Here is a 19731-nt window from a genome sequence, read left to right as displayed (position 1 = left end):
GGTTTCACCATGTTGTCCAGGCTGGTCTCCAACTCCTGGGCTCAAGCAATCCACCCACCTTGGCCCCCCAAAGTGCTGGGATTATAGGCAGGAGGAGCCACTGTGCCCAGCCTCTCCATTTGTCTTTCCATTTTTTTAAACATAAATTTATTTTCATATAGCCAAATCTATCAACCATTTTCCTTATGATTTCTTCTATCCTAAATTCAGAAAAAAAAACTTCCTCCAGATGTTTCATGTTTGTCTTATTTTATTCTGATTTTTAAAGTGCTTGGTTTTATTTTTAAAATATTTAACTCTGGTTGGGTGTGGTGGCTTGTGCGTGTAATCCCAGCACTTTTGGAGGATGAGGCGGGCGGATCACTTGAAGCCAGGAGTTTGAGACCAGCCTGGCCAACATGGCGAAACCCCGTCTCTACTAAAAACACAAAATTAGCCGGGCATGGTGGTGGGCGCCTATAATTCCAGCTACTTGGGGGGCTGAGGCAGGAGAATCACTTGAACCTAGAAAACAGAGGTTACAGTGAGCTGAGATCACACCATTGCACTCTAGCCTGGGTGACAGAGCAAGACTCCATTTCAAAATAAATACATAAATAAATAAAAATAGTTAACTCTTTTAATATTTCACTGGAGAGAGAGAGAAAAAAGAGACAGAGTGTATGTGTGCATGCATCTATGTGTTGTATGTGAGGTATGAGTCAAAACTGAATTTTTTCTTAAATTACTAGCTATTTATTCTACTACAACCAATTGAGGATTCTTTTCACATTGTCTTATGATACCACATTTAAAAGACATATTTGAAATTCTCTTTTTTTTTTTTTTTTTTTTGAGATGGAGTCTCACCCTGTATCCCAGGCTGGAGTGCAGTGGTGCAATCTCAGCTCACTGCAACCTCTGCCTCCCAGGTCCCAGTTCAAGTAATTCTCCTGTCTCAGCCTCCCAAGTAGCTGGGATTACAGGCATGCGCCAACATGCCCAGCTAATTTTTGTATTTTTAGTAGAGACAGGGTTTCACCATGTTGGCCGGGCTGATCTTGAACTCCTGACCTCGTGATCCACCCGCCTTGGCCTCCCAAAGTACTGGGATTACAGACGTGAGCCACCACACCCAGCCTTGAAATTCTTTTATAAATTACAGTGAATATCTGGGATACCTGTCTAGTCTCCCATTGCTGCAACACCGTTTTATTATTTTTGAAATCTCTTCAAATTTGGACCTACAAGTGATAAATATTCAGACTAGTATGTTATATTAGGTCAGAAAATGCTCTCAGAAGACATGCAGGAATTTATTTAATAGGTCTCTTTATTACCACTTTGGAAAACGTTGAGAGTCCAGAAATTGCATCCTTGAGTAGCCCAGTCCTTTAGTAGATAAATGGATAGATAAAGGGATAAAGGAGCTAATGTATCCTGGGGAGCCAAACCAGAGAGGCAGATGGGGGTCCCAGACTGGGTGGTTGCTGGGAGTGGTATATTAGAAGACAGCAAAGATGTTAGAGCAGAGGCACCCACCAAGGCAGGAGGGTATTAAAGGACAATGTGGTTACTTCACAAATCACCCAGGGCCAGCTCTGAGTGAAGGAATGCTGGAAAGGCAGTTTGGTGTACTGTGAAATAGCTGAACTTGGAGTTAGGAAGCCCAAATTTACTCTTGGTATGGCTGTGTGACCTTGGACAGTCTCATGTTGCTTCAGATCCCTCACTGACAAAGGGGAATAATGATATCTGTGATGCCTACTTCATGGGGATCTTGTGAAAATAAAAATGAGTTAATAGATGTAAAAATGCTTCATAATTTTGAAACTGTCATTAGAGAGGTTTATAAAAAAATTGTTATTGGCCACCAAAATACTTTTTAAAATCAAGGACTTCTATTCCTATTTAGCTTATCTTTAGCATAGACAAGTATCCCCATAGTGAATATCTAGGGATTTGTTTATTTAGACTCATGACATTTATAATAATGATAACAGCAGATAGTTTTGCATATATTAACCCATTTAACCCTCTCAAGAGCCCTGTTAGGAAGTTAGTATCTATTTTCCTACAATAAGGACTGTTATTATCCTTATCACCACTTTATAGATGAGAAAATTGAGAGACAGCAAAATTGAGTACATTGCCAAAATCTCACAGCTTCTAAGTGGCAAAGTTAGGACTTGAGCCTAGGAAATCTGGATCCAGAGTTTGTGCCACTGACAGTATATATTTTTAAATGTGAAATGTCTTCTTCTACGTTTTAAAGGATATTTTGTTTTCTTCCAGCTGTTTTCAGCTAAAGTTACGGGAGATCCCTTTCTCGTAGGGGAGATAGGACTATTGGCACTCAACTCTGCAGCAGACGAAGGACAGAAACAAGGCCAAGACTCTCATGTGCTACTCTTGGAGATGTTTTCCAAGCTTCTTGAGCTCTTGACCCTCTGCGACCGGCTAATAGAAATGAACCTGGAGAGTGCACACTTAGCTCGGTCAGTGCGAGTCAGAGGACCCAGGTGGAATATAAAGTTTGCAGCAAAACATGGGGGAAAAGAAGCCATGAGACTCCCTGCCTGCAAGCCTGCCTCCTCTCTGCTCCTGGAGCAGCCAGAGTGAGTTTTCTAAATGGCTAACATGATCATCTTGCTCCCTTGTTCCTTCTCTCTTCCAAGCCTCCTCAAATGCCTCTCTGATCACTCAACTAGGCTGAGCCCTCCTACTGGCACTTGAGTTTCCACTTGATTTGGCACATTTCCTTTTAATTCATTGCTTAATATTGGTTTATTGACTTTTCTGCTAGCATAAGCTCCCCAAATGCAAAAGCCCTATCCACATTCTTCACTGTGACATCTCATTACCTGGTATGGGGCCTGAGCCACACCAGGCACTCAGGGAATACTGGTTGAATTTACTCCTGAATGTAATGAAGTTGACTAGAAAGGGCCTAGAGATGGAAGAGAGATGAGTCACTGACAGCATCCAGGTCAGACAGAGGTATGGAGGGCTCACCAGGTAGGAGAGAGACATTAGTGAGTTATGTTTCAGATATGAGGGTGAGATAATAGTAAGACATCAAGTGGACATATTCTACAAGCAGGAAAAGTATGTAGCTAGAGGGTTTGTTGTAAACATGTGTGAGTGCTGTTATGTTCTGGTCCCCACAAAAGGCCCTGTAGACATAGAGGGTCCAGTCATCTACCACCAACCATTATCAAGGGCCTGCTGTGGCCAGGTCTTTATTGGGGACTTCATGTGTATCACTTCATTTAATTCTTGGAATATCCTTATGAGGTAGGTTACAAACATTTTATCAGCAAGGAAATAGAGGCTCAGTCTGCAGGAATTGGGTATGGAAAAAAAAATAAAAAAGAAAAAAGAAATAGAGGCTCAGAAAAGTTGATTTGCCTAAGAGCATATAACTAGAAAGTAGTGAAGGCAGAATTTAAAATATTGGTCAAGATATTATTAACCTCGCTCCATAATTTATGATCCATGGTGGCAGGAAGCTCATAATGTAAAAATTTCCTATGATACATGGTAACAATGATATTCTACTGATATATACAAAATATTAGGAGAGTACACAGAAGAGAGTATTTCATTCTTCTTAAGTGGCCAGGGAAAGCTTCGTAGAAGAGGGGCTGCTACGGGTTGAATTATGTCCCCCCAAAATTCATATGTTCAAGGCCTGATTCCCAGTACCTCTGAATGTGGTTTTATTTGGAGATAGGTCTTTACAGAGGTAATAGAGTTAAACATAAGTTGTTAGAGTGGGACTTAATGCAATATGACTGGTGTCTTATAAGAAGAGGAAATTTGGGGCCCAGCACAGTGGCTCACACGTGTAATCCCAGCACTTTGGGAGGCAGAGGTAGGCAGATCTCCTGAGGTCAGGAGTTCCAGACCAGCCTGACCAACATGGAGAAACCCCATCTCTACTAAAAATACAAAATTAGCTGGAAGTGGTGGTGCATGCCTGTAATCCGAGCTACTCAGGAGGATGAGGCAGGAGAATTGCTTGAACCCAGAAGGTGGAAGTTGCGATAAGCCAAGATCGCGCCATTGTACTCCAGCCTGGGCAACAAGAATGAAACTCTATCTAAAAAAAAGGAGGAAATTTGGACACAGACACACGCAGAGGGAAACCATGTGAAGGCACAGGGAGAAGACAGCCATCGGCGAGCCAAGGAGAGCCACCAGGACCAGATCCTTTCCTGAGGGTCCTCAGGAGGAACCAATCCTGTTCACACGTTGATTTCAGACTTCTGTCCTCTAGAACTGTGAGACGATAAATTTCTTTTGTCTAATATTTTGTGTGTTTCTGGGGTACTTTGTTACACCAACCCTAGAAAACTAATACATGTGCCAAGAACTCAGCCTTCATGTGCCAACTTCTCAAGATGGAGAAATGCCTTAGAAGTGGGATGCTGGGGAACATGCACCAGTGGCTCAGGCCTGTAATCACAGCACTTTGGAATGCCAAGATGGGAGGATCACCTGAGGCCAGGCATTTGACACCAGCATGGGCAACACAGCAAGACCCCATTTCTGCATATTTTTTAAAAAATCAGTTGGGCCTGGTGGTGCATGCCTGTCCCAGCTACTTGGGAAGCTGAGGAGGGAGGATTGCTTGAGCCCAGGAGTTTGAGACTACAGTGAGCTATGACTGCACCACTGCACTCCAGCCTGGGCAATAAAGCAAGACCCCTATCTCTAAAAATAGAAGGAGGAGGAGGAGGAGGAAAGAAGGAGGAGGAGGAGAAAGAAGAAGAAGGAGGAAGAAGGAAGAAGATAAAAAGCAGAAGAAGGAGGAAGAGGAGAGGAAGAAGAAGAGGAGGAAGAGGAAGAGAGTATTAAGGAAGGAGGAAAGCATCGTAAACACGTAAGGCTGAGATGCCAAAGGAACAGCTAACTGGAGTCATGTTTGAGCCCCACAGACTTGGGACTGGAGCTCAGAGTTCAGTCAGGGCACAGACAAGGGTCACAGTTTGTTACATGAAGGAGTGGTCTTAGGGTGTGAAGCTGAACAGACTCCCCTCCCCAAGTAACGGGTTGTGGTAGATGAGAAGAGAACCAGGTTCAGAACCTCAGGAAACACCAGCATTTGAAGATAAGCAAGAGGAGAAGCCAGTGAAGACTGAGAGTGATCATGAGGCAGGAATATGGAGGTTCTGGATCCACGAGAGCAAAGATGACCCTCAAGGCCAACTGTGAGGAGCTCTGAGAGAAGATGGCAAATGTTGCATTTCAGCAACATTGGTGACCTCATGATGGCTCTGGGGACAGAAGTCAGCTTGTGGAAAATGAGAGGTGAGTAAACACCCAAGCACATCTCCTACTTTGACTGCTTTCTCCCGTCTGTAACTGTCACAGCAAGTGCAGAACAGAAGACCTCTGTGACTCACTTCACATAGACCTGGGCTCTTCTTGGGCTTTTACTTTGGTTCTTGTTCAGGTGTCTTGGTTTTATTACTCACTTTCTTTTTAGGGGAAAATGCTAACATACGTCCTTGGCTCTTTTTTTTCTTTTAGACTGTGTGAAGAATTGGCATGGGAGACAGATTTTGAAGAGTTCCATTTGTATCTGAGGCCTGTTCACTTTGAATTTGCATCACACAAGAACAAGGTGGACCAGCCACCTCCTGTCTTTATAACCTCTCTGCTAGTAGACGGGTGAGCTTTGAGAGGGTTGAGGTGAAAATAACATAATGGCTGAGTGAATAGCCAGTGAAAAATAATTTCTGTCACCATTCGACAGGCAAGAGCAATCACATTTCTAAGTTCTCTCTTATATTCTATCTGCCATGATGCCAGTTTTTTTCTTCTTTCTTTTTTTAATAAGAGAGAAAAGTAAGATCTCACTTAAGGGGGACAATTGCATTTAAAAACACCAAGTAACTGAGAAATGAAGGAACCAGGTTGTCCGAGAACTCAGATGAGATGAAATCACAGGCTCAGCCGCTTCGCAGGTAGAGTATGTTGCTTGCAGGTAGAAAAGGGTGTCAGGGTGGGTCTGATGGGGTGAGAGCCATGGATCAGAAGCTCAGGGCTCATCTCTCACTTTCCTTCAGACCAGGAAGATGTCACTTAAGTTTTCAGAGCAGCTGTTTCTTGAAAAGGTAACACAAGCTACAAATATAACATGCCGGCAATATCTCAGGCTGCCGTCTTTGTTAGCTTGTGACAGAAGCCAACATAAACCAATGAAAATTCTCTCTCATACCCCATAGGTTCAACCCATTGCTTGAAAGAAAACACCCTTACTAGAAATAGATCATGAGTCTACTCAGTCAGGGGAAGGAATCTTTCTTTTTTCCTCTCACAATCAACCTTTGATGGGTGGGGAGGAGAAACTTCTGTCTTCCTCTTCTTTCCTTCTCTGCTATCTGCTCTTCCCCTCTCAGGGTCCCAGCTCTATCCCTGGATATTCCTGGTACTGGCTCCATGCCAAGGAAGAAAAAGGTGACTCCAAGGAGGCAACTGGTCCCTGCGTTTTGCTAATGCAGATCCCTGCTCAGATTAGAACTCATGTTGGTATCCTAAATGACTTCTCAGAACAGGGGAATGAGGGGATTAGGATGATAGAATACAATATCCCAGGATTTCTCAAATCTTAGCACTGCTAAACTTTTGGGCTGAAGAAATCTTTGTTGTGCGGGACTGTCCTGTGTTTCTTAGCTTGATTAGCAACATTCCTGACTTCTACCCTCTAGATGCCAGTAGTATCCCAGTACCCCACCCACACACACTGTTCTACAATCAAAGATGTCCCCAGACATTGCCAAGTATCTCCTGGGGGCAAAACTTCCCCCTGCTCTATCCTATCACACTAGCTAAACCAAAAACAGAATTTACTGTAAGGATACAGAGATATTCACAGAAGCCAAGGCAGGAAGTAGGATCAGGCCTTGGGCAATGCTAGATCCCCATTTGGCAAAAAACAAAAAAACAAAAAAAAGACAAACATCTGGAGCCAAGCTATTCTCTGGTTTTTAAGCGCCTCCTTGGTGGGTGTTTTATATTGCTGTGAAAATAGGGCACCACATTTTTGTTCAGTCAGAATCCACCAATCAGCACAAACTGCCCGAATACCCTGTGGTTTGGCCAATGCTCTGTGGTCTGATTGGTCCTCCTGGTGATGACCTAGAGATGCCACAAGATAAGGGAGCCTTCTACATTACCGGCTTATGCATCCAAAGAACTTGTGTGTTGAGTTTGTATTTATTTTATGTATGTTAATTCCTTAAAGTTGCCACTTTGGAGTGCCGTTATAACAACAACATATATAGTGATCCCTTAGTGTCTGTGGGGGATCAGTTCCAAAATCCCCTTGGTTACCAAAATCTGAAGATGTACAAGTTCCTTATATAAAATGGCATAGTATTTGCATATAACCTATGCACTCCCTCCCTTAAGCTTTAAATCATCTTTAAATTACTTATAATTGTATCTAATACAATTTAAATGCTATGTAAATAGTTGTTATACTATATTTTTATATCATTTTAATTTTGTATTGTTACTTTTTATTGTTTTATTTTTTCAAATATTTTTATTTGCCATTGGTTGAATCCATGGATGCAGAACCCATAGATGTGGAAGGTCAACTGTATCAAATATGAGTATAGTGACTTTCATTTTAAAAAGCACATTCATGTGTATTATCCCTCTTAATATTTGCCATAACCCTATGAGACAGGTGACCCCCCCTTTACAGATGGAGAAAGATTGGTAGATATTAAATTACTTGACAGAGTCTCATAGTTATGGACGAAGTACCGAGTCTCAAGGTGGAAACATGGCTGCAAAGAATATTTAGATAGCTGTTGGAACCATAGGAGAGAGAGAGAGAATTGGACAACATTTAGGGCGCATTCAAAGGAGTGAGTCAGTGAGCGATCCTGAACAGGTGTGGTCAAGTAAGTGAGAGGAACCAGGTGTGGTGGTGCATGTCTGTAGTCCCAGCTACTCATGAGACTGAGGTGGGAAGATTGCTTGAGCTCAGGAGTTCAAGGCTGCAGTGAGCGATGATTGCACCAGTGCCCTTCAGCCTGGATGACAGAGTAAGATTTTGACTCCCCCCTCCACCAAAAAAAACCTCACTTGGTACACCTTTGATACCCAGTTAACTATATATGTACTTCAAATAAATAAAAACATTTTGCTTTTTTAAAAAAAAGACGAGGAAAAACGAGAGAGAGTAGTGTAATGGTAATCAAGAAAAAATAATTTCCAACACTATGGGGTGGTCACCATAATCAAACTGCAGCGAGATCAAGTCCAAAGAGGACAGAAAAGATCCCAGAGCCCTTATAGCTTTCAGTGGAAATATTAAGTCTTGTATAAAATTTGCATTTGCTGTTACTGACATTTCAGATCTGATTACATGACATCCTGTTCATGTGTCTCTTGATCAGTTGCATATCACATACAACTTCATATTTTTTGTTGCAGATATTCTCCTACTGCTCTTGTCTTAGCTATCTCTGAGGTGGACAATAACCAAATTGGCAAATTTAGTTTTCACACAAAGGAAGCCATTCTTAAGGTAAATTATTTATTTTTTAAAAAGCAAATGAAAGTAAAATGAAGCAATTTGTTCACATATTTCTTTAAGAGGACATAATACTTTATGTAAATTTAGCTTCCATATATAAGAAAAACCTCCAATTTCATAAATAATAATAAAGTTTGCTTAGTCCATTTTCTCTTTCGGTAACGAAATACCTGAGACTGGGTAATTTATAAAGGAAAGAAGTTTATTTGACCCATGATTCTGGTGTCTGGGAAGTCCAAGGGTATGGTGGCAGCTTCTGGGCAAGGGCTTTTGCATTGCATCATAACATGGCAGAAAAGCAGAAGGTCAAGTGATTACATGCGACAGAAACTGCAAGAGCAGCCAAGCTTGCTTTTATAATATCCTGCTATCTTGAGGAAAATCCACTCCCACGATCATGGCATTAATCTATTAAGAGAGCTCTTATCTCATGACCCAATCACCTCCCAACACATGAACTTTTAGGGGACACATTCAAACCATAGTGATGGCCTTGCCTTATTTGATGTGCACATTAGCCTGGTTTGAACCATAGAGACTGCAACACCACTTATAATAACTTCTGTTAGATACTAAAAAAGAAGTTCACATGTAGTGAACAGTCTTTGCATAAGGTTTTTAAAATATACACTTGTTATTGAAGGTTTTATCTGGTCTTTCTAAACCTGGTGCTATTTTTTCATCTGCCACTTGGATTTCTTTGCTTCTATATGTGTATTTTTAAAACGTTGATCTAATCTTGGCTTACAGGAGCCTGCCACTGAGCACATGTTTGCTAGTTCATCAGAGCCTATTCATCTTTTCCTGACCATTGGAGAAACCTAATGGTGTCCAGCTATAGAGCAAATCAGGCCTGGAAGCTGCCTTCTTGGAAGGAAATGCTGCTTAGGGAGAGACCAGATTCAGTCTTATGGCTGACTAGCAAGTATCCCAGCTCATCTGGCAATTTGATTTATATATTTACACGTTGAATAAGTGGTGATCTCAACCCTCAACTCACTTCTTTATGCAAGAAATTCCTAATACTTTTCATATTTTCTTCCTTTAGCTCTTGTTGCATTCAGGAGTGGAAAATATGCAGGTGACTCTTGCATGCCAAGCTGCTCAGAAAAATGCTTTGATGGTGGCTATCCAGCGGGCGCACTTCTATCACACTCCTCAAGGGAGCTGTCCTGGTAACGGCAAGGTCAGCCTGCATGACACAGAAGCCAGAAGCGTGTCACCACTCCCACCAGCTAATGTCAGGCTGCCCCTTTCTTCCTTCCTTTTTCCCTTTCTCTCTTTTCCCCCTTCCTTCTCCCCCGTTCCCCACTTTCTCTTTCCTATCTTTTTATTTTCCTTACTTTCCTTTTTTCCTCCTTTCCTTCTTTCTGTTTGTGAATCAATGTATGATCAAATCCTTACTGGGTCTCTTAATTTTCAGTGATAACTTTTTCTGCGTTCTTTTTGTTTTTTGGTTATTGAGACATAATTCTTGTGATATAAAACATACCATGTTATAGTATGTAATTCAGTGGTTGTTAGTATATTTACAAGATTGTGCAACCATCACCACTATCTAATTCCAAAACATTTTTATCACTCACTCTCAAAAGAAACCTTGTACCCATTACCTTTCTCCTTCCCATCAGTCCCTAGCAACCACTTATCTATTTTCTGTTTCTGTAGATTTGCCTATTCTGGATATTTTATATAAATGGAATCATACAACAGGTGACCTTTCATGTCTGGCTTTTCACTTAGCATCATGTTCTCAAAGTTTATCTATGCTGTAGCATGTATCAGTACTTCATTTCTTCATTGCTAAATAATATTTCATTATATGGATATACCACATTTTGTTTATCCATTTATCAGTTGACATATATTGGGTTGTTTCTACTTTTTGGCATTAGTGATAATGCCACTATGAGCATTTATATATAGGTTTTTATGAAGACATATGTTTTTAATTTTCTTGGGCATACACCTAGAAATGAAATTGCTCGGGTTATATGTAACTTTATATTTTATATTTTGAGGAACTTCCAAACTGTCTTTCAAAGTGGCTGTGCTTTTCACATTCCCATCATCAATATATGAGGGTTCCAATGTCTCCACATTTTTGTCAGCACTTGTTACTGTCTGTCTTTTTATTTTAACTGTCCTATTGGGGGTAAAGTAGTATCTCATTTTGGTTTTGACTTGGATTTCCTGTTTATTAAGATCTTGAGCATCTTTTCATTTGCTTACTTGACCATTTGTGTGTCTTCTTTAGGGAAATGTCTATTTAAATCCTTTGCCTTTTTATAAAATTTGATGTTATTTAATTGAAAAGTTGTAAGAATTCTTTTTATATCCTGACTACAATACCCTTATAAGGTATATGATTTGCAAATATATTCTATGGATTGTCTTATGATCACCATTTATCTATTATTTCATCATTTGTTCTTTTGGTGTCATATTTAAGAAACCATTGCCTAATCAAAAATCGTGAAAACACTCCTATGTTTTTTTCTAGGAGTTTTATGGTTTAGCTCTTACATTCAGGTCTAGGGTCCATTTATACCTAATTGTGCTGTATAGTGGAAAGTAGGGGTCCAACTTCATTATTTTCATGTGGCTATTCAGTTGTCCCAGCACCACTTGTTGAAAAGACTCATCTTTCCTTATTAAATTGTCCTGGAACCCTTGTCAAAAAAAATCACTTAACCATAAATGTAAGAATTTGTAACTGGTCTCAATTCTATTCCATTAATCTAAATGTCTATTTTTATTCCAGTACTACTACGTTTTGATTACCGTAGCTTTGTAGTAAGTTTGAAATTAGGAAGTACGATCCCTCCAACTTTGTTTTTCAGGATTGTTTTAGCTATTTTGAGGCTCTTGCATTTTCATATGAATTTTAGTGTCAGCTTGTCAATTTCTGGCAATTTTTAAAAAGCCATTTGGAATTTTCACAGGGATTGCATCAAACTTACAGATTAGTTTGAGTAGTATTACCACTTTCTTTTATTTTAGTAGGATTGCCATTTTAACAATATTAAGTCTTCCAATTTATGAGCAGGGGATGTCTTTCTATTTACAGGCATACCTTGGAGATATTGTGGGTTTGGTTCCAGATTTTCCACACACAAATTTTTTGGTTTCTGAGTGCATATAAAAGTTATATTCATATTATGCTGTAGCTAATTAAGTGTGCAATACCATTAATTTTAATTAAAATACATTGTCTTAAAAAATGTATTTTAATTAAAACTATATTATTCACTTGCAGACCAAAGAATACTAAGTTACAAAAAAAAGAAAGGAAAAATACATTATTGCTAAAAATAATAATAATAATAATAATGCTAATGATCATCCGAGCCTCCAGTAAGTTGTGATCTTTTTGCTGGTCAGGGTCTTGCCTTGATGTGGAAGGCTATTGACTGATCAGGGTGGTGGTTACTGAAAATTGTGGGTTAAGGGGCTATGGCAATTTCTTAAAATAAGGCAACATTGATGTTTGCCACATTAATTGACTCTAACTTTCATGAAAAATTTCTCTTTGGCATGTGATACTGTTTGATGTCATTTTACCTACAGTAAAACTTTTTTCAAAATTGAAATCAGTCCTCTCAAACTGTGCCAGACTGCTTTATCAACTGAGTTTATGTAACATTCTAAATCTTTAGTTGTCATTTCAACAATGTTCATAGCATCTTCACCAGGAGTAGATTCCACCTCAAGAAACCACCTTCTTTCTTTGCTCATCCCTAAGAAGTAACTTCATTATCTGCTTAAGTGTTATCACAAGAATGCAGCAATTCAGTTACGTTTTCAGACTCCACTTCTAATTCTAGTTCTCTTACTATTTCTGCCACATCTGCAGTGCCTTCCTCCACTGAAGTCTTGAACTTCTCAAAGTCCTCCATGAGGGTTGGAAATAACTTCTTCCAAACTCCTGTTACTGTGCATAGTTTGACCTCCTCTCATGAATCATGAATGTTCTTAATGGTGTCTAGAATGATAAATCTTCCAGGAGGTTTTCAGTTTACTTTGCCCAGATCCATTACACAGGGGTGTCCAATCTTTTGGCTTCTCTGGGCCACGTTGGGAAAAAGAAGAATTGTCTTGGATCACATATAAAATATACTAACTCTAATGATAGCTAATGAGCTAAAAAGAAATCGCAAAAAAAAAAAAAAAAACCCTCATAATGTTTTACGAAAGTTTATGAATTTGTGTTGGACTGCATTCGAAGTCATCCTGGGCTGCATGCAGCCCATGGCCCATGGGGTTGGACAAGCTTGCATTAGACTAATTACTATTTATGGCAGTTATAGTCTTAAGAAATATGTTTCTTTTTTTTTTCAAGGAAGGAAGATGACAGTTTTATTTAAACACAAAACGTGCACATAAGCTGTCTACTCATTTTCTTCACTGCGCAGCCTGGCATTGGGGTTGGTGACTCTGATGGCCAGCTGGGCAGCTCTTTCCACGATGGCTTTGCGGTTCTTGGAGGAAACATTGTGAGCAATCTCAGCACAGAAAGATTCGTTGCACATCAGCAGCACTTCCAGCTCCTTGACGTTGTGGACCAGGAACTTCTGGAAGCCACTGGGCAGCATGTGCTTTGTTTTCTTGTTGCTCCCATAACCAATGTTAGGCATCAAGATCTGGCCCTTAAACCTTCTACGAACCCTGTTGTCAATACCTCTGGGTTTCCGCCTGTTATGCTTAATTTTGACATATCGGTCTGACTGGTGCCAGATGAACTTCTTGGTTCTCTTTTTGACGATCTTGGGTTTCACAAGGGGTCTAAGGGCCGCCATGATGCTGAGGAGGAGATCGCTGCTACCTCCGTAGGCAGCACCGAGGAAGAGAGAAGGGATGTTGGCGCACAAGGGCTGATGAAATATGTTTCTTAATAATAAAACTTCACAATGTACACAGACACAAGACACACTGCTTGATCCATGGGCTATGGAATGGATGTTGTGTTAGCAGGCAGAAAAACATTAATCTCTTTGTATATTTCTGTTATAGCTCTTGGGGACTGTCAATGAACAGTAATGTTTTGAAAGGTATCTCTTTTTCTGAACAGTAGGTCTCAACAGTGGGCTTAAGATGCTCAGTAAACTATGTCGTAAAGAGATGGGCTGTCATCCAGGCTTTGTTATTCCATTTATAGAGCACAGGCAGAATAGATTTAGCATAATTCTTAAGGGTCCAGGGAATGGTAAATGAGCATTTGCTTCCACTCCAGGTCATTAGTAGCATTAGTCTCTAGCAAAAGAGTCAACCTGTCCTTTGAAGCTTTGATGCCAGGCACTGACTTCTCCTCTCTAGTTATAAAAATTCCAGATGGTATGTTCTTTCACTAGAAAACTGCTTTGTCTACACTGAAAATCTGTTGTTTAGTATACCACCTCTATCAATTATCTTAGCTAGATCTTCTGGATAACTTTCTCCAGCTTCTACATCAGCACTTACGGCTTCATCTTGCACTTCTTTGTTATGGAGATGGCTTCTTTCTTTAAACCTCATGAAATTACTCTCTGCTAGCTTCAAACTTTTCTCTCAGCCTTCATGGAATTGAAGAGGGTTAGGGCCTTGCTCTGGATTAGGCTTTGGCTTAGGGGAATATTGTGGCTGGTTTGATCTTCCATCCAGACCACTAAAACTTTCTCCATATCAGTAATATGTCTGTTTTCCTTCCCTCCCTCCCTCCCTCCCTCCCTCCCTTCCTTTCCTTCTTTCCTTCCTTCTTTCATTTTTTCCTTCCCTTTACTTCCTTCCTTCCTTCCTCCATCCCTCCCTTCCTTTCCTTCTTTCCTTCCCTTTCTTTCCTTCCTTCCTCCCTCTCTCTTTGTTTCCTTCTTTCTCTTTCTCTTTCTTTCTTTCTTTCCTTCTTTATTTCTTCTTTCTTTCTATGGAGTCTCACTCTGTTGCCCAGGCTGGAGTGCAGTGGCATGATCTTGGCTCACTGCAACCTCTGCCTCCCGGGTTCAAGCGATTCATGTTCCTCAGCCTCCTGAGTAGGTGGGATTACAGGCACACACCACCATCCCTAGCTAATTTTTGTATTTTTAATAGAGACAAGGTTTCCCATGTTGGTCAGGCTGGTCTCAAACTCCTGACCTCATGATCTGCCTGCCTTGGCCTCCCACAGTGCAGGGAGGCCACCACGCCCGGCTGGCTGCTTTCCTTTCTTATCATTCTTGTATGCATTGGAATAACACTTTTAATTTCCTTCAAAAACTTTTCCTTTGCATTTACAGCTTGGCTGTTTTGCACAAGAGGCTTAGCTTTTGGCCTATTCCAGCTTTTGACATGTCTTTCTCACTAAGCTTAATTATTTCTAGCTTTTGATTGCAAGTGAGAGTCGTGTGACTCTTCTCATTTAGAAGCCATTGTAGAGTTACTAATTGGCCTAATTTCAATATTATGTCTAAGGCAATAGGGAGATCCCTTGTCCTTGATACTCTTCTTCCTCTGCTTCTGCGACTCCACTTTCTCCTGGATCTCTTCTATGTCTTTGATTATTTCTCCTCAATTTCCTGGACTGGGGGACCTCTTCTCTACCCATCTCTAACATGATGGTGTTTTCCTGGATCCTCTCTATTCTCTCCTTTCATATTCTCCCTCAGTGATCTCATTGACTCTTGAGGTTTAAAACCTCCAATATACTGTCAACTTTCAAATCTACATCTCTTCATGGAACCTGTCTCCCAAGCCCCAAACTAGAGCATCTAAATGCCTCATAGACAGTATTTGGATATCCCACAAACACCCCAACTCAGCATCAAAAGACAACTCATTCTTCTTCCATCTAATTCTCTAGTATTTCTACTTTTTTTTGGAGATGGAGTCTCACTCAGGTGCTGGAGTGCAGTGGTGTGATCCCAGCTCATTGCAACCTCTGCCTCCCAGGTTCAAGCGATTCTCCTGCCTCAGCCTCCTGAGTATCTAAGACTACAGGCATGTGCCACCACGCCCAGCTAATTTTTTGTATTTTTAGTAGAGATGGGGTTTCACCATGTTGTCTAGGATGGTCTCGATCTCTTGACTTCGTGATCTGCCCGCCTTGGTCTCCCAAAGTGCTGGGATTACAGGCATGAGCCACTGCGCCTGGCCCGTATTTCTATTCTTGGTTAAGGTAGCACCATCTAAGTAGTCAGACAGGATTTTTTTTTTTTTGAGATGGAGTTTCGCTCTTGTCACCCAGGCTGGAGTGCAATGGCACAATCTCGGCTTATTCCAACCTCCACTTCCCAGGTTCAAGCGATTCTTCTGCCTCAGCTTCCCAAGTAGCTAGGTTTATAGGTGCATGCCACCATGTCTGGCTAATTTTTGTATTTTTAGTAGAGACAGGGTTTCACCATGTCGGCCAGGCTAGTCTCAAACTCCTGACCTCAGGTGATCCGCCTGCCTCAGCCTCCCAAAATACTGGGATTATAGGCATGAGCCACTGCACACAGCCATCAGACAGGATTAAAATGTATTTTCCTTAACTCCTCTGGCTTTCTTACCTTAGGTCAATCAATCACTACCTCTTGCCAGTATCATACTCTATATATTTATTGCATATGGCCCCTCTTCTCCATCCCCACTGCCTTAGTTCAAACTCATTATCTCACTTGTGTGGCTGTAATGGCCTTCAAAGTGGCCTCCATCCTTCCATGCCTTGCACCACTACCTCTGCCCTCAACCATGTCTATCTTCCACACAGTGACCAGAGTAACTATGCCTCCTTGATTAAACCCCTTCAGTGACTTCTTGTAGACCAAGGAGCAAAACTCAACCTCCTTAGCTAGGCATGCAAGACCTTCACTGCCTGACCCCAGCCCTCTATTCTGCTACTTCCCTTGCCTTCTATTTGAAGTATCCTAAACATTTTGTGCTGTTTCCTGTCTGTCTGCTTCTGCTCATATTTTCCCAGAATATTTTAACCTCACTTTACCACATCCCACCCTCCCATTTAATTTTTTTGCCTCCAAGATTCAATTTAGTCCTTTTATCTTCCCAGACATGTTCATGACTCTTTTAACTTGACTAAAGTCCATTTTGTGATGATTTCATTATAAAACCATATACTGTGATACACACACACACATTGCTTCTCTTACAAGTGTGAAACAAGAAGAGGGCTGATGACATCATAAGGAGGAATAAATGATGGAGACAATGAAAGAGTACAAGGGGAAGAAAGGGAAGGGAGTGAGAAAGGAAAGAGAGAACAAATTGTTTACTGCCACCAAAGTGAAAGGAAGAGAACAGTTCAAGAAGAAAAAGTCACCAAAGATGTACAAATGACAGATAAGCATGAAAAGATGTTCAACACCATAAGTCATTAGCAAAATGCAAATTAACCCCCCACTGAGAAACGTCTACATGCCCTTTAGAATGGTTAAAATGTAAAAGACTGACCATCTCAGTGTTGGCAAGGTTGTGGAGGACCTGGACCTCTCACATACTGCTAATGGAAATGCAAAATGGTGAAACCACCTTGGAAAACAGTTTGACAGTTTCTTAAAACATGGAGCATATACCTACCATGTGACCCAGCCATTCCTCTCCTAGGTATTTAACCAAGAGAAATGAAAGCACACATCTATACAAAGATTTTTACACAATGTGTTTATAGCAGTTTTATTTATAATAGCCAAGAACTGGAAAGAACCCAAATGACCATCAACAAGTGAGTGGATAAACTCATTGTAGTATATCCGTACAACAGAATAGTACTACTCAGCAATACAAAGAAATGAACTACTTACATCCACAATAATATGAAGACAAAAAAGAGCCCATAATGCCTGATTCCATTAAATTCTAGGAAATGTATTCTCATCTATAGTTGCAGAAAGCCAAGCAGTGGTTGCTTAAAGAAGAGGTAGAGTAGGAAGCATGGCTATGGTCATAATTTGATTGTGATAATGGTTATACAGTTGAGTACATATGCCAAAGCTTATCCAGTTGCATGCTTTAAATATGTGTTGTTTATTGAATGTCAATTATACATCAATAAAGCTATTATTTTCAGAAGAAGAAGGAGGAATCCAATAGATTAGAATGTAGAGAGAAAATCCAGAGGGTAGGGATTTGAATGAGGCCACAAAAACTTCTTGCTGACTCTGAGAGCATTTCTGCTAATGAAGTCAGAGTGAAAGCTGGATTGCCAGAGAAAAGGAGCAAGAAGAGGCTGATAGAAGTCTAGAAGGAGTGTGTGTTTACTGCTCTTGTATTAGTCTGCTAGGGCTGCCACAACAAAATACCGTGGACTAAGTGATAGAAATTTATTTTCTCCCCGTTCTGGAGGTGGGAGGTCTGAGATCAGGGGGCCAGCATGGTTGTTTTCTGGTGAGGGCTCTCTTTCTGGCTTGTGGATGGCTGCCTTACACTGGGTGCCCACATTAAAGGACAGATGGGTGGGAAGCAAGTAAGAGAGAGCCCCGGTGTCTCTTCCTCTTTTATAAGCAAAGCACCATGTCAGACTAAGGCCCTGCCCTTATGACTTCATTTAAACCTTATTACTTCCCAAAGGCCCCGTCTCCAAATACTATCATTATGGGATTAGAACTTCAACATAGGAGTTTTGGAGGGACATAAACATTCAGGCCATAGTAGCTCTTTAAGAATTGAGGAGGAAACTTGAAGGAGTAGGAATATTAAAGAATAAAAGAAGATGTGAACACATTTGTAGGAAGGGGCTTGGACAAGAGGAAGCAACTGAGGATAGAGGTAAGTGTGAATACTGGGCATTGTTGGAATGAAGAGTGCGGGTGTGGGGTCAGGGAGTTAAGGATTTCATTCAACAGCTTCTGTGGCCAAAGCAGGCAGGAAACTAGGTGATAGAAATAGGTGGACTCATAGAGTCCTCTCACAGCCCCATGCAATGGGGGGCATGACCTTCTTTTTCTGGGTAAGGAAACAGGTTCTGAGAGGTTAAGGAAAAGAGGCAAGATCAGCAGCTCAGCGTCAGCACCAGGATCTGATTTCAGAGCGTGGGCTTTCTTCCCTCTCACCTCACTCACAACCTTGTAAGACCTCCCCAGTCCCCTGAACTAGTGAATGCTCCTATTTCCAGGAGACTGGGATATAGGGTCTTCAGAAAAAAATATGGTTGAAAACTAAATTTTTTTACCTAGGGTCTTTTTCTTTTTGCCTCAGTCTCCTTATGTCTCCTATGGTAATTCTGCTATGAGTAACTCCTTGTGTCTTTAATTGAAGAATGATCTTTCCTTCAAAGCTTTAACCTTTTTCTTTTAGTTAGTAGTTTAGAAAAATATAAACAAGTTCCATCCAACGGGTCCTGCAGCTCCATAGCCAATGGAGCTGGAGTATTGGAAGACACGAATTTTCCTTTTATTTCCCCATTCTTCCTTCCACTCTCCCTCACCATCCCTCTTTCTCCTCTTTTTCTCCCTCTCCTCCTCCCTCCCTTCTTTGTCATTATGTTGTGCAGGGCGGCATATACAGCCCACCTCCATCTGCCTGGGTGCCCTGTGGGAACTTTTCAGATCTTGTAGTCATGAAATCTATTAGTGGTATTCCTTGAGAGACCACTCTATCAGAGCACACCATCTAGCCACTTTGTAGAAGGGAGATTTTTTTTCTCAGAGCACTTCAGACAACTGCACTCTCTTCTGAAAATAGTCACACTTAGTGCCTCACCTCTTAATTGTGCAAAGTGTTATTTCTCTTCCTCCCCTCCCTTTTTCCTCCCCTCCCTCCTTTCCCTTTCCCTCTCCTCCCCTCCTCTCCTCTTCTTTCCGCTCCCCTGTGCCATGTACCCAGGCCTTTACATGTGCTGGGGATCAGTTGTGGCTGCGAGATTATTTTACAGCAGTACTTCAGGACTTATATGCCCAACAAATTTAATTTACTTTGGTTTAAAATATTTTAGGAAATACGTTCAGATCTGAGGAATCATGGTGGAATGGGCCCAACCAGAAGAAGACATTCCAGAATTGTGAATGGCATAGACAGCTCAGTGACAGCCCCAACTCCAAAAGTCCCAGATACCCTTATTCATTTCAGACTACCAAAAGGTACTGTACCTGGTAAGATGGAAGAATGGATACTGCTTGGAATAACAAAAGTGTCCTCTTTTAAGTCAATTAACAAATAGTATTGGGGGACTGAAGGAGCCTAAAGTCTCAGAGTGACTAGCATCTTATATAAAGACCTTGTATGAATACTGAGAGGGCTCAACTCCT

The 19731-nt window shown here is 41.0% G+C and overlaps 2 protein-coding genes across 2 annotated transcripts in view; one reads left to right on the top strand and one right to left on the bottom strand.

Annotated features, from left to right (window-relative positions):
* CCDC162 (coiled-coil domain containing 162) overlaps nt 1-10261 on the top strand; it is a 28140-nt gene extending 17879 nt beyond the window's left edge. Inside the window, 4 exon segments of the mRNA XM_012438376.3 lie at nt 2255-2477; nt 5518-5673; nt 8440-8533; nt 9591-10261. Coding sequence (XP_012293799.3) covers nt 2255-2477; nt 5518-5673; nt 8440-8533; nt 9591-9968 — 851 coding nt within the window. The 3' untranslated portion in view covers nt 9969-10261.
* Nucleotides 10262-12933: 2672 nt separating this feature from the next.
* Nucleotides 12934-13341, bottom strand: LOC105712573 (large ribosomal subunit protein eL32-like). Its single transcript, XM_064360405.1, has one exon. It carries the CDS (start codon nt 13339-13341, stop codon nt 12934-12936), a length of 408 nt encoding a protein of 135 aa, XP_064216475.1.
* Between the last annotated feature and the right edge of the window lie 6390 nt (nt 13342-19731).

Source organism: Aotus nancymaae, unplaced genomic scaffold (genome assembly GCF_030222135.1).
Source record: "Aotus nancymaae isolate 86718 unplaced genomic scaffold, 86718_ANA_hifiasm-v0.15.2.pri h1tg000040l, whole genome shotgun sequence".
NCBI classification, from domain to species: Eukaryota; Metazoa; Chordata; class Mammalia; order Primates; family Aotidae; genus Aotus; species Aotus nancymaae.
Note: the sequence above shows the minus strand (reverse complement) of the source record. Positions and strands in the feature narration are given on the sequence as shown.

What these genes read in the sequence shown, in the direction of transcription:
- LOC105712573 (XM_064360405.1), bottom strand. Translation starts at nt 13,341, where the DNA reads ATGGCGGCCCTTAGACCCCTTGTGAAACCCAAGATCGTCAAAAAGAGA.